Source organism: Vipera ursinii, assembly GCF_947247035.1.
Source record: "Vipera ursinii genome assembly, chromosome: 6".
NCBI lineage: Eukaryota > Metazoa > Chordata > Lepidosauria > Squamata > Viperidae > Vipera > Vipera ursinii.
In genome coordinates, this window is record NC_139515.1 from 73,806,117 (window position 1) to 73,819,231 (window position 13,115).

Here is a 13,115-nt window from a genome sequence, read left to right on the forward strand (position 1 = left end):
AAGTTCCAGGTTGCTTCTCTCCTAGATTAGTTTCCATCCATTGTTTCTTGTCTTGCCTTCTGTAGCTTTGGAAAATAGGTTGACCCCATCTTCTTTGTGGCAGCCCTGAAAATGTTGTAACACTGCTCGTTGATTTTAGATAGGATGTTATCTCTGAAGCACAGTTTTTCAGCTGTGGAAGACTATAATTAAATATCATTCTTGTAGGAAAAAGGTTGAGAAGTCGCAGGTTTAAAGGAAGGTGATCTCACCCTTTGTCAAATAGCCTGTTCCTAAAGCTGACTGCTTATATTTCAGATTCTTCTCTAGAATCTGGATGGCTTTGGGTATTCCTAAAATAGTGGGGATATATTGTTTATATCACTGAGGGTAGAATCCCATTCTAAGTGTTTCTGAGTAGCAGAGGTGTCCATTTATGGTCACTTCTCCCACCATGTTTGTAGGTTCTCCTAATTTGCTCCAGTGGTGACTTGGTCCTCCAGAGTGGATTTTAGGATTTAAGTGCTGCAGTGAGAAAGAAAACTAGTTTAAGTTTAAATAATATTACCTCAGAACTAACTGTCTCTCGAAAGATTTCCTAATTGCATTCTAAATCATTCCTACCTTCTTTCTAAAAACCTTGAGATACGCTTTAATTAGAAGTAAACATGCATATAATATCAGGCACATCAGTAAACTGAAATTAAACCTGTAGGCATTATTTATTCCTTGTTAAAGGAAATTTAGAGGCATATCATGTAGTCATGGGGAATTTTGTTTTAGTCCCACTAAAATATCCTTGATGGTATCTAGCAAATGCAATATTTTGATTCCAGGCTTTACAATGCCAATAAATGCACTGCTGGTCTCCACACCAAACCTGGGAACGTTGTTGTCAGAATATGTCACAAATCTTTTCTAATTCACTTAAAATAGCTTTTAATAGGCTGGGTGGCATTTGCCAGCATTCTTTCTATATCTCTTATTGTCTGTTTGCTTGATTCCCCCTTTCCCTTTCAGAGTTCTATGAAGAAATTCTCTCTCTGGCATACAGCTTGACATGCCATCTTATTTCACCCCAAATGTGGCACCTCCTGGGTGTCTTATATGAAGTGTTTCAACAGGATTGCTTTGAGTACTTTGCAGGTAATGAGCTTTGCAGTTTGCTCGAAAAGAGCACAGATCAATAGCAGGAATAAATGGAGTGTAGAGTAACGCTGGCTAGTAGTGGTTTGGGAAGTTGTGATGGAGTGTTTCAATTGTCAGTTTGTCTTCGTGGAGGCACATTGATTTGTTCCCCCAGTGCTATAAATTCAGGGTTAGTTTTTCTTAAGTATCCAATGTAGGGTTGTGTGCCTTTAAAATGCCAAAGTTGACCAAATTGGTATATTGGGATCAGATTTTGCTGGTTGTGGGGAAAATCAGGAACGTATTCAGGTTTTGCCCGCTGAGCTATTCAAAATGTATTCAGTGAATCGTCTGACTTTTAAGAGTTATCCTGTTTTACGTTATGTCATTTACAAGATGAGAAACCTTAGATAACAAAAAGCAAGGAAAAAAGCCAAGATTCTTAGGATGCTAAATTTGGTATAGGTTGTCCTCATTTAATGACTGGTTGCATATTGACCAGTGGCTTAGTGATTGTTTGAAGTTGTAGTAGACCCCAGAAAGGTACCTACGACAACCCCCCCCCCCCGGTCATACAATTGCATTTTGGGCACCTGGCAACTGTCTCTCATTTACAGCTGCTTGCAGCATCCTACATCACATGACTGTATTTTTTGCTGGTTTCTGGCATTTACTTCTGGCTTCCTGTTCTGAACCAGCCCTCTTCTAGCAAACCCCTATTCAAAAAGAAGAGACTGGAGAGCGTCCAAGGCTAAAAGGCTTCTGCCAAGATTTAATTACGCAGTTAACAAAAACACTAGAGCTTGTCTTCTCAAGCGGAAAAGTTGCTTTCAGCAACCAGCCCCTCCCCAAACACTCCTTTTATAGAGAGCTCAGGGCGTGGTCTCCCTGTGCCTCCTCCCGAGGAGTCCCACATTCTTTCTTTGTTTGTTCCTGCTCGACTGCCTCCTGCGTCGGGCGTCCTTGAACAGGGCCAGCTGTGGGTCATCATCTTCCGCACTATCGGGCTCACGCAGCTGAGAAGAGGGCCCCGGCTGGGAACTCTGCCAAGCCTCCACGCCATCATCAACCGGTTCGTCTCCCACACGGTCCTCCTCCCCCTCATCTGAGTCCTCCGACACATCTGAGCCGGCTGCCGAAACCACAGGCTGGCCCTGAGTCACAACACTTCCTACAAAAGAATTTATTGGCTAAAATGAATTGGTGTAATGGCCATTAACCACCACAAAACTTACGACTGTACTTCTAACTTGAGGACAACCCCATTTTATATTTTTATATACACCCATTCCCACTTTTTTTAAATCCCATTTATATCCCACCCTTCTCCGAAGACTCAGGGCGGCTTACAATCTAAGAAGCACAAATCAATGTGCTTAGCAATAGCCTTCATTCTATGTATATGCCTGCTTATTAGGGCTTTCAGCCCCCCCCCCCCAAGTGGCATTTTTACAAAGTCAGCTTATTGCCCCCAACAGTTTGGGTCCTCATTTTACCTACCTCGGAAGGATGGAAGGCTGAGTCAACCTTGAGCCTGGTGGGACTCGAACCTGCACTAATTGCAGGCAGCTGGTGTTACTTAAGGAGGCATTAGCCCACTGCTCCACCAAGGCTCTTTTATATTTTTCACCAGAAAATTGGGTTTCATGAAGACTTGGCTGTTTTCTTGTGCCTGTTGAAGGTTTCTGTTTTTGAAAGGGAGGAAAAATGGTCTCAGGCATGTGCTAGGAATGGTGGTTTTATGTGCCTGCTGCCCTAGCATGCAGATAGAGCTCTCCTGGGTGAAGAGATTCATTCAGATCCTCTTGCTACATTTCCCATGGGTCTTCCCCTTGGAGGAGAGGGAGGATTAGAATGAAGAAATGTTTTCCCATTGGGCCCAGCGTTGACCCAATGTTTTTCCTCTCTTAAAAGCAGCTTTCTAGCAACAGCTCTGCAATGGTATAAAAATGAAAGTTTAGCCAAGAAAATAAATTAATACAATCTGCTATGTATAAGTTAGCTAAATATTAGCTACCTTCATTTTTCCTTTTTGCCTTTATTTGCTTTCTATTATTTGATACATTGTAATGAAGAGAGTGGGAAGTTTGTATTGGGATTTTGAGTCTCAGGTGAGGTACAAAGGTCATCTGGAGTCTCTGTGAGCATAATGTGTGATCGTGTCTTGTACACTTTCCTGAAATTCTTAGGAGGGCCTAAATAAATGCAATAAATATTTTTTACAATACATTTCACACGTCGTGACTTTGTATATGTACTAAATACAGTATTTTAAAGAATTATCAATGAGTGAATTTAGTGATTATAAAATAAAGCAAGGACCATTCCATAGGGTAAATTAATTTATGTCATTCTCCGGATGGACTCTTTTCTCTTTCTAGATATGATGCCCCTATTGCACAACTACGTCACTGTTGATACTGATATTTTATTGTCAAATTCCAAAAACTTGGAGATAATTTATGCTATGTGTAAAAAGGTAAGTTTTTGAAGTTGCTCAGGCTTTAATCATCCTGGTCTCCATGGTGAATGCGAGAATGTGAATGAAAAGTATGGTTGAATAAATACTCTTTTAAGTCCATTAAATAGACATGCTTAGGTTTGCTTTCATAATAATTCGGTTTTTAATTTCACCTTATTCAAACCTCCAGTCTTCTCTAGCACATGCAGCTTAGTGATTAAGGTTTTTGGTTTAGGGCAAGAAAACTTATATTTAAGACTTATTAGTGGTAAAACACGGGTCTAATATAGTTATGTAAAGGCAGAAACAAATAAAAGACTCCACTATCCAGTTTTTATAACCAAGACACCACCATGCAAGGACTTGTTTTCTGCTGACAGTATGCATGCACTGTTTATGTAACAATTTAGAAGTGGACATTTTTTAAACAGGATTTTAGGGGAATCTCTTCCGTTTGAAGGAACCCTTTCTAGCGCTTTAGTTTCTTTCATTTTGCCGTTCGTATTGTACATTCACAAGAATATTTTTGTCACTTTTGGTTTCAGAAGCTTAGATTTTTATTTTTATTTTTGCTGCTTTTGACTAATATGAGTTCTCTTTGCTTCCTGCTGAGGAAAATATGGATAGCTGAGTTGTCTTCCTCCTGCAAAAGGCTCTGCCTTGATTAGTTACATCTGAATCACGAGAGGCTCTGCCCAGTATTTATTCTGTGCAGTGTAGATTGCTCTGTGTGGGGATTGATGATTTTGTCTCACAATTTTTGGATTAAATGGACTTTTGCTCCATTAGGCTTCTATAAATCTGAGAAATCGAACCTGAGAACAGAATGAAAAATGCGGCTTTGCTTGCTTCACTTCATTCGTTGATTCCTGTTGAACCTTTTTTTTAACAGTTCTTAGAGATCTGATCTGATTTGGAAAATGCTGGTCCTAGTTGAAAAAAATACATAGGTTACTTATTGTTAACAGTAGAATCAATTTTGACTAGTTATTACTCACTTTTGTTTAATATTTAATGTGGATATTTTTAATGGCTAATGGATGTCTTTGTTAATTATTTTGTAAACTGCTGTGTACCTATGTGGATTTGACAGTATTCAAGATGAATAAGTAAAAGTCATATAAATAAATAAAATGTTGGAATATAAGCACATCCATTGTGGAAACATCTTTTTTTTTTGAAAAAAATGTATTAGTTTTATAGGGTTAACAAAGGGAAAAGGGGACTTGGAATAGGGTAGAGAAAAGATTAAGGGTAGGAATTGGGGTGTATATATATATTTGTGAAGCGATAGGGTGGTTGGGTAGTCCAAAGTAGCAAATAACAAGTTATTTGTAGATAGTTCAGGTTGCATCAATAAAAATTCCCTCTCTGATTCCCTTAATTTTCACATAGTCAAGGTAATTAAGTTAATACAGTTCTAGTTATGAGCTAGTCAATTAACAAAGTTTTCAATATAGTTAGACTAATACATATCAAAATCCTGTTTTTAAGTTTTACCTAATTGCAATAAAAATACTCTAAGGTAGCCTATAATATGCAGAAAAGAACTTACTGTTTGGGTAACCTACAATTCCCTATTTCAGTAAAGAATAATTCTCTTGTCTACATAACTTACATTGTTCATTACATATCATTCTTATGATTTAACAGTAAAATCTAATTTTCATCTTAACACATCACCAATTTATTAAAGAAAAGAAAAAAGTTTTTGTCTTAACCATTCAACACTTAATAAAATACTATCTTCTATTATAAAATTCTAAATTCTATTGTATAATTCAAAGTTTTATCCTAAAAGCTTAATTTTGTTTTCCTTTAAAAATCTAAAACCTAAATATAGAATCAGTTTATATTTTTTTAAGATTCCCCTTAGTCCATCAAAAGCGATTTTTTAAGTTCTGTCTTTACAAATCCCAAAAAAAGAGGCACGTCTAGGTCTTTAAATCTAACTCTCGCCTTCTTTTTGTGCCAATCAGGCTTCCATCTTAGTGGTTTTAAGTTCTCCAATGTGTCTCCCTTTCTTCCTCCACCTCTTATTTGAATCCACGGAGACCATCCAAATGACAGTTTTGCCAAGCTAATGTCCTCTTTATAATCATTGAAGTATTGGTTTAATAGCTCAATTTTTGATGTTTGCTGTGATATGAATGTCATTAATTCAGTCTGGTCTTTATCTTGTTCCGTTTCCATCTGGGTTAGGTAGTAAGTAGTAGCTGATGTTGTTATCATTTGATTAGCTGAATCCTCAACATATTGTATTTGGAGGCCTTTGATATCTTCGCTCTTAATGTTGCTTTCTTTGGGTATTGTTGTTTTTTGAGTTGTAAGTTTTGTAGTTAAAGTTGGAGTTTGGACTTCGAAGTTCTCTGTAGGCTGCGTTTGTTGCTCTTTGAAGTCTCCTATTTTAGTATTGATTTCCACTTCTGCTTGTTTTGGGTTGTCAGTTCATCATTTAAGGTCAAAGTTTGGTTTGGTGGCTGTGAGCTGTCAGGTTTATCATGCATTTTGGCTTTAATTTGTTCAGTTATACCCAAAATTGTGTCCAAAATCAATTTGTAGTTAAGTGGTGGGATATAATCATCCATTTCCATAGTGTTTACAGCTAAGCCTTCCATGGAGGCTATTTTAATAAGAGTCAGTAATTTTCCACCTCCAATGTTTCTAAAAATTGTTTTCAGTGCCAGGTGTTCCCACACTTGTCTTTAAAGATAATATCAAGGACAACTGTCCACTCTCAAAATAAGCAAAAGGTTTACTTGCAATTCCAAGTTTAGCCACAGGATGTCATCAGTAGCATATAGAATAAGTTGTAAAGTTTCTTTTATTTTTCCAAATTAATATAAAGCTTTTATATAGTTAGTCCATTCTTTTTTCCTTAGTTCACATCTTAAACAGAAAATAGAGTAGTAGATCCCCACAAAAATAGGAGATTTTTAGTAAGTAGGAATGAGATTATTTAATTTCTTTGTTTAATCAGCTGGTGTTTTTTTTCTTCCTTCAACGCTTTAAGGCTTAAAATGTTGATCCCCCAGGTATAGAGAAGCCGTTTTCTCAAAAAAAAAGGGGGGGAGAGTTTTCAAAAAAGTCTCACAGGCAGGCAGTTAGGGGGATAGAAAAGGAAAGTTCTCACCCAGGTCCTCCAGATTGCTTCGTTGTGCTAGATGGTGCTTTTGGCTTTCGGCAGGGAGCAACTTAGTGATCAGCCATGTTGATGGCCGGTCTCTTCTTTGGGCCAAAAGGAGCTGCTCTGGATTCAAGCGGTGGGCTGCCGCTCTTCCACAATCACAGGAGAGTCTCCTTGCGGTGGTCGCCCTTCCAGGGCGCCTTTCGACCCTTTTCAGGGTCCTCCAATGAAGTAGGATTGGACAGCAAAGAGGGAGCTCTGCCCTGTGCGTCCAAAAGCGCCGCGTGCGCAAACCGGAAGCCCATTGTGGAAACATGAAAATCACCAATTCTCAGTGTTCTAATCCCGATTAGACATTTAGGCAAAACAAGTGTATAGTGCCTTGGAAATCTGTCAAATTCAAATAAACTAGACAACATTTTCTCTTCACTTCATATACTGGAAATAGAAACAGCCTGAGTAGTACTGCTGCTTGTAAATGTAAATACTTACATTATTAGGGCAAAATGCTTGGACAGGACAATTGTGTGTCTTATTTTAATATACCATACAAATTCCTTGAAGTTGAACTTTAGTTGTGGTGACTCCATGTTTTCTTATAGGAAAAGTTTTTATTGCCTTTTTCCAGGATGTTCTTTTTTCAAATTCCCAATCTAGCCAACTCTCCTGGAATTATTGTGTCCCACCCATGTACTGATCAGAAATGACCTTACCTAGTTTTCAAAATCAGTCACATAATTGGCACTTCTGTATTACAGTACTATTTTTTTTCTATCTAGTAATTTCAGGTGTCAGGCTACTCATTCAAATGTCTCATAGATTATTCAGAAAAGGTGTGTCAAATATTACATGAATTCAGCGAAACAACGTTTTAAAGATTATGTTGGAACATTCTTTTTACCACCAAGGGGGAAAAAAGTCTATTTTCTCAACAAATCTGAAGGGTTAAAATGGTCTTTGATTATTTTGGTAGGTCCTAAGTGGTGATGCAGGTGAAGATGCTGAGTGCCACGCAGCCAAGCTCTTAGAGATCATTATACTGCAGTGCAAAGGAAGGGGTATTGATCAGGTAATTATTGATTGGATTTTTTTTTCCTTTGCCTGGTTTGTAAGCTTCAGCCAGAATTTTGGAGACTTGTATGCCTTAAGAAAGGGACGCAGTGGCTCAGTGGGTTAGGACGATGAGCTTGTCGATCAGATCAGCAGTTTGGCGGGTCGAATCCCGAGTGCTGCGTAGTAGAGTGAGCGCCTATTACTCATCCCAGCTTCTGCCCACCTAGCAGTTCGAAAGCACGTAAAAATGCAAGTAGAAAAATAGGGACCACTACGGTGGGAAGGTAACAGCATTCCGTGCGTCCTCGGACAAGCGCTGGCTCTTTGGCTTTGAAACGGAGATGAGCACCGGCCCCTAGAGTTGGAAATGACTAGTACGCATGTGCGGGGGAACCTTTACCTTTACCTTTTTATGCCTTAAGAAAAAAGGATTGGGTTGGGTTGGGAAGGGGGGTTGGGGGTGGGGAGGGTTTGTTTTGATAAAATGTATTGAAAAACTTTTCAATAAAATTAAAAAAAAGAAAAAAAGAAAAAAGGATTTAGGAGGGGTGAAGCTTGCTCTTTGTAGACAGGCATTTTTTTTCCTTTTGATGCAATTGCAACAAATGGGGTTGTCTTCCTATTTAGGATCCAGCTTGGCTTGCGAGAAGTTCCTTATTCTCCCCTTCTCCCTTGTTTGAGCCATCAGAAAAATGGGTTTAAAATTTTTCTGGCGTGTCTTTCCTCAGTCAGAGTTCAGTAACAATAGAAAAATTAAACATCACTGCAATTACAAAGATCTGAAGAGTGTGGGAAAGATTCCTGACAAGTTCCACAAATGCCTGAAGGCTAGTCAGAGGGATTCAGAAGTTGTTGAAAGTGCGGAAGGAGGACCATTGGTGGGACGAAGAAGGGAAAGAACCAGTCACCTAGTTCGGAGAAGAACTGAGGAAGGGAAAAGTTGGAGGCTTCCTCCCCACACCCCAGTTGCTCTTCATTTGATGAGAAAGTTTTATTTTCTGCATTCACCCATCAGATGATGCTCAAGCTTTGAAAATGAAACCCAACTCCTGCAATGAGAGGTTGATGGGTAAAGTAAAGATAGTTCATAGCAGAACTTAGGGCTTGCAGACGTTTTGGGATATAATAGTGGCTGCTATCCTGATCCATATTATTGAACGAGGATTATATTGTGCAGGATTATATACCGGACGAAGAACATGAGGTTGACAAAGTGCCAGGTTTGGCCTATATTACATGAATATTAAATATATATATATATATATATATATATATATATATATATATATATATATATATATATATATATATATATATATATATATATATATATATGTTTATCAAGGTTGCATAACGAGAAGAGTTTGGTTTGTTTTTACCTGGTGCCCCTCTTTTTCCTTTTTAAAAGAATTTCCTAACCATGGGGTGGAGCAAAAAGGAGAGTGATACTTCAGTTCCTGACCTCTTACACAACAGTTCCTCTTGCTTCTGGTATTTCCTGTAGTAAATCCCAAAAGCAGTTATCACAGTGGCTTTAAAAGAAGAGAGAGAGAGAGAGGGAAAACAGTTGGATATTTTTTTAAGCAAACAAAACTCTGCAGACAGCATCCCATCCAGTTATTACAAAACATACATATCCCTCAAGGTCATTTAAGGAAGTGTGTACATTTGAAACAGAATTGTAACTGATTTCAACAAGGGCAGGGGTAGGCAACCTCAGCTCTTTTATGACTCATGGACTTCAACTCCCAGAATTCCTGAGTCAGCATAGCTGACTCAGCATAGCTGACTCAGGAATTCTGGGAGTTGAAGTCCATGAGTCATAAAAGAGCCGAGGTTGCCTACCCCTGAACAAGGGGAAGGCTGAATCCTTTTTAAAGTAGGCTCAATATCTGAAATATTTCAACTTATTTCTCTTTTCCTCTTTTTCTTTGTACTTCTCCGCATATCTCTGGTCTCTCCTTAGTGCATCCCTCTGTTTGTAGAAGCTGTGCTTGAGCGCTTAACGCGAGGAGTTAAAACCAGCGAGCTCCGCACCATGTGTCTCCAGGTTGCCATTGCTGCCCTCTACTACAATCCCGAGCTCCTTCTGCACACTTTAGAGAATATCCGGTTTCCTCATAACCCAGAGCCTATCACGGCGCAGTTTATAAACCAGTGGATGAATGATACAGACTGTTTTCTTGGGTAGGTGTGTGATGCTTTCTTTTTCAACACCTTCAGGTGTTTTGGAGACCTTAACTTGAGAGGAAATGCCAGGACTGTCTTGCTTTCCTACCTTCCCTAAGGTGTGCTATTGTATTATGAAATACCACACAGTGACCTTGGGAACAGCATGAAAAAATAGAATTGATATGCTTCTCTTTGGAGTAAGATTTTTCTCACAAGTCCTACTTTGTACGAATAGTGATGATTTTACTTTTTCCCTTCCCCAAGTGGCATTCAGGGCATGGAGCTATAGCTTGAATTCCTGAATGTGACATCAGCTGTGAGGTCAAATTCAGAAGGAAAGCACATGCATTCATGTAACCTAGCTAAATCAAGATATTTAAAACCATGATACATTTCAAATTAGACTTTATCAGTTGGTTTAATACATGTATTTTATAGGGAATTGGCTGAGTTTCATTAGCTGGGCAGCTTGTCATTGGCACTTGTTATTGATTGCATGTGACGTTAAATGTATGCTTTGTCTTTTAAAAAATAAAAAAGGAAATTATTTTGTACAGGTAGCCCTCAACGTATGATTGCAGTTGAGTCCAGAATTGTAACTGATTTCAACAAGGGCAGGGGTAGGCAACCTCGGCTCTTTTATGACTCATGGACTTCAACTCCATTTCTGTTGCTAAGCGAGACATTTTTAAAGTGAATTTTGCCCCATTTTCTGACCTTTCTTGCCACAGTTGTGAAGATAGTAACACAGTTGTTAAGTGAACCTGGCTTTCTCACTGGCTTTGCTTGTCAGAAGGTTGCAAAAGGTGATCACATGATCCCAGGATGCTGCAACTAACATAAATATGAACCAGGTAACAAGCAGTTGGATACCGCTGCTCTAGAGAGTGGAGAGAAGTTGGACTCGGTGGCTGGTTGAGAGTCAGGATGCCAAGCAAGACCATCAGGCCTGCAAAGTTTGTTTCATTTCACTTGTATAAATATGTACCTGCATATCCTAATTATCCTTAATAACATAGATATAAAAAAGGCAATTGAAGACCAACAAAGCACCAGTCTAACAAACTTCCAAAACAGGCTTTTTCTAAATTTGAAAAAGGAACCCCTTTTCATATTCATAAAGAGTAGCGAGAACATTATGCAAATAAGGAGGTCAAAGATGCCCACTTTCCAGGGGGAATTCCAGAACCCTGCAAGCAGCTGTTGAAAAGTCTCCCTCATTTTCCTGGCAACAGAAGGCTGATGTTGGTTGAGTTGCACAGTAAGAGCTTCTCTAGACTATCTTGATTCTCAGTCAAGCTCACTTTAGAGTAAATGGTACTTCAGATATCTCGTTCTGCACCTACTGAGGAAGTTTAAATCACAACTAACTCTGAATTATGCCTGTAAAATGAAATAAAATCCCTTGGGACTGCCTTTACCCAGGCAGTGATGTGATCCCACTTAGTGCTTTGATTAATAATTTGACTGCCTCCGTTTGAAGTTTCTCTGGATGCTTTCCATAGGCAGTTCACATAAGAAATGATTCAGTGGTTGCATTATCTCTGATTTGCCAGAAAATGTCCTAAAACACTAAGGACATCTGTCTCCATCATAATATGCTCCTGAAATTCTCTTTATTTGCTGTCTCCTCTGCCAAAACACATTATAAATTATTAGCATTTATTTAATCATTTAATATCCATTCCACCCACTCACCCTGATCCTCAAACATACATAACTTATGATCGTTTTTTACACTTACAACCGTTGCAGCATTCCCCAGGGTCACGTGATCAAAATTTGGATGCTTGGCATCTGACTCATGACGGTTGCCGTGTCCTGTGGTCCCATGGTCACCTGACAGGCAAAGTCAATGGAGAAACCAGATCCACTTAACAACTGTGTTACTAACTTAACAACTGCTGTGGTTCACTTAACAACTGTAGCAAGAAAGGTCGCAAAACGGGCCAAATTTCACTTAACAAATGTTTCACTTTGCAACAGAAATTTTGGGCTTAATTGTGGTCATAGGTCGAGGACTACTGTACTATCTTATGTGTCTGCGCTAGGCAACAGATACCTTCGAAATATTGTATGTAAACCCCAGGAAGCTATGCTTGAAAATAACTGACTTTGCAATTTTACAGGGTTAGAACTATAATCTTTTCCTTCGCATCTTTGAATAAAATTAAAAATTAATTTTTAGAATACTGTATTTTGGCTTTTTTCTTTGTACATTCCCCCCTAGGTACTAGGAATTTGAAATTAACTCATTTTAATGGTGTTTTTTTTAAGGTGCATCTTATATAATTAGTTTTTAATTAGGTTAAGTGACTTGTGCAAACCTTTTCATAGAGCAGGCATGGCTGGAGGATGGCTTCTCTGGAAAAGGGAGAAATTTCCTTTGGGGAGGCTCAGTGTCTGCTTCTCACAATGTTTAGAAACATTGTACTACTGCAGAAATCTGAAGAAGCTCCCGATTCAGTGTGGGATCCTACTCCAGGTTGTTTTTTTTCAGAATCTGGCCAGGTTCAATTTAAATCAGAATGTTTTGAGGTGATATCTGTGGTAATTAAGCAGTACATTGCTATTGTGCTTTCTGCATTTAATATTGTATATTCTCATTTTTTAAAAAAAATTAGTTTATGTAAGTATCCAAATACATATAAAAATAGAGTCCTCACCTCATGATTTTAATTGGAACTGGAATTTCTGTCACTAAGTGACACGGTCATCGAGTGAGATCCCATATCATTGCAACGCTTAGCAGCAGAAATTCCACTTCCAGGTTGCTGTTATTAAGTGAATCACCATTCAGATGACGCCATATAGTTGCCATGCCAGCTTCCCCACTGAATTGGCTTATATGCAGCCTGCAAAGAAGGTCTCCATTGCTGATCACCTGAGCACAGCGACGCAACCAACATACATACAAGGGCTGGTTGTGAATTCTACCAACTGTTGAGCACTCTTTGAACTATCACTGAACAAGTGGTAATTAATGAGAACCTGAACATATGTGTCCAAATATAGATAGATAGAAATATAGATATAACCCATATCTATATCTATATATATATATATCTATAGCAGTGTGTGTATGTTGTATATATGTAGTGTGTGTGTGTGTGTGTATGTATATGTATATATGTATGTGTGTATATATATGTATGTATGTGTATACACACGTACTTCATTTAAGAAACACCAAGA

The 13,115-nt window shown here is 38.5% G+C and overlaps 1 protein-coding gene across 2 annotated transcripts in view; it reads left to right on the forward strand.

Annotated features, from left to right (window-relative positions):
• The window catches only part of IPO8 (importin 8), a 50,632-nt gene that overhangs the window by 27,879 nt on the left and 9,638 nt on the right, over positions 1–13,115 (forward strand). For both annotated transcript variants that reach the window (XR_014492974.1, XM_083366809.1), the window contains exons 18-21: positions 1,000–1,125; positions 3,489–3,586; positions 7,669–7,764; positions 9,715–9,935. Coding sequence is in view for 1 of the 2 variants with exons in the window: in XM_083366809.1 (XP_083222935.1) it covers positions 1,000–1,125; positions 3,489–3,586; positions 7,669–7,764; positions 9,715–9,935 (541 nt within the window). In the remaining variant the exon portion in view is untranslated. The remainder of the gene's footprint in view (positions 1–999; positions 1,126–3,488; positions 3,587–7,668; positions 7,765–9,714; positions 9,936–13,115) is intronic.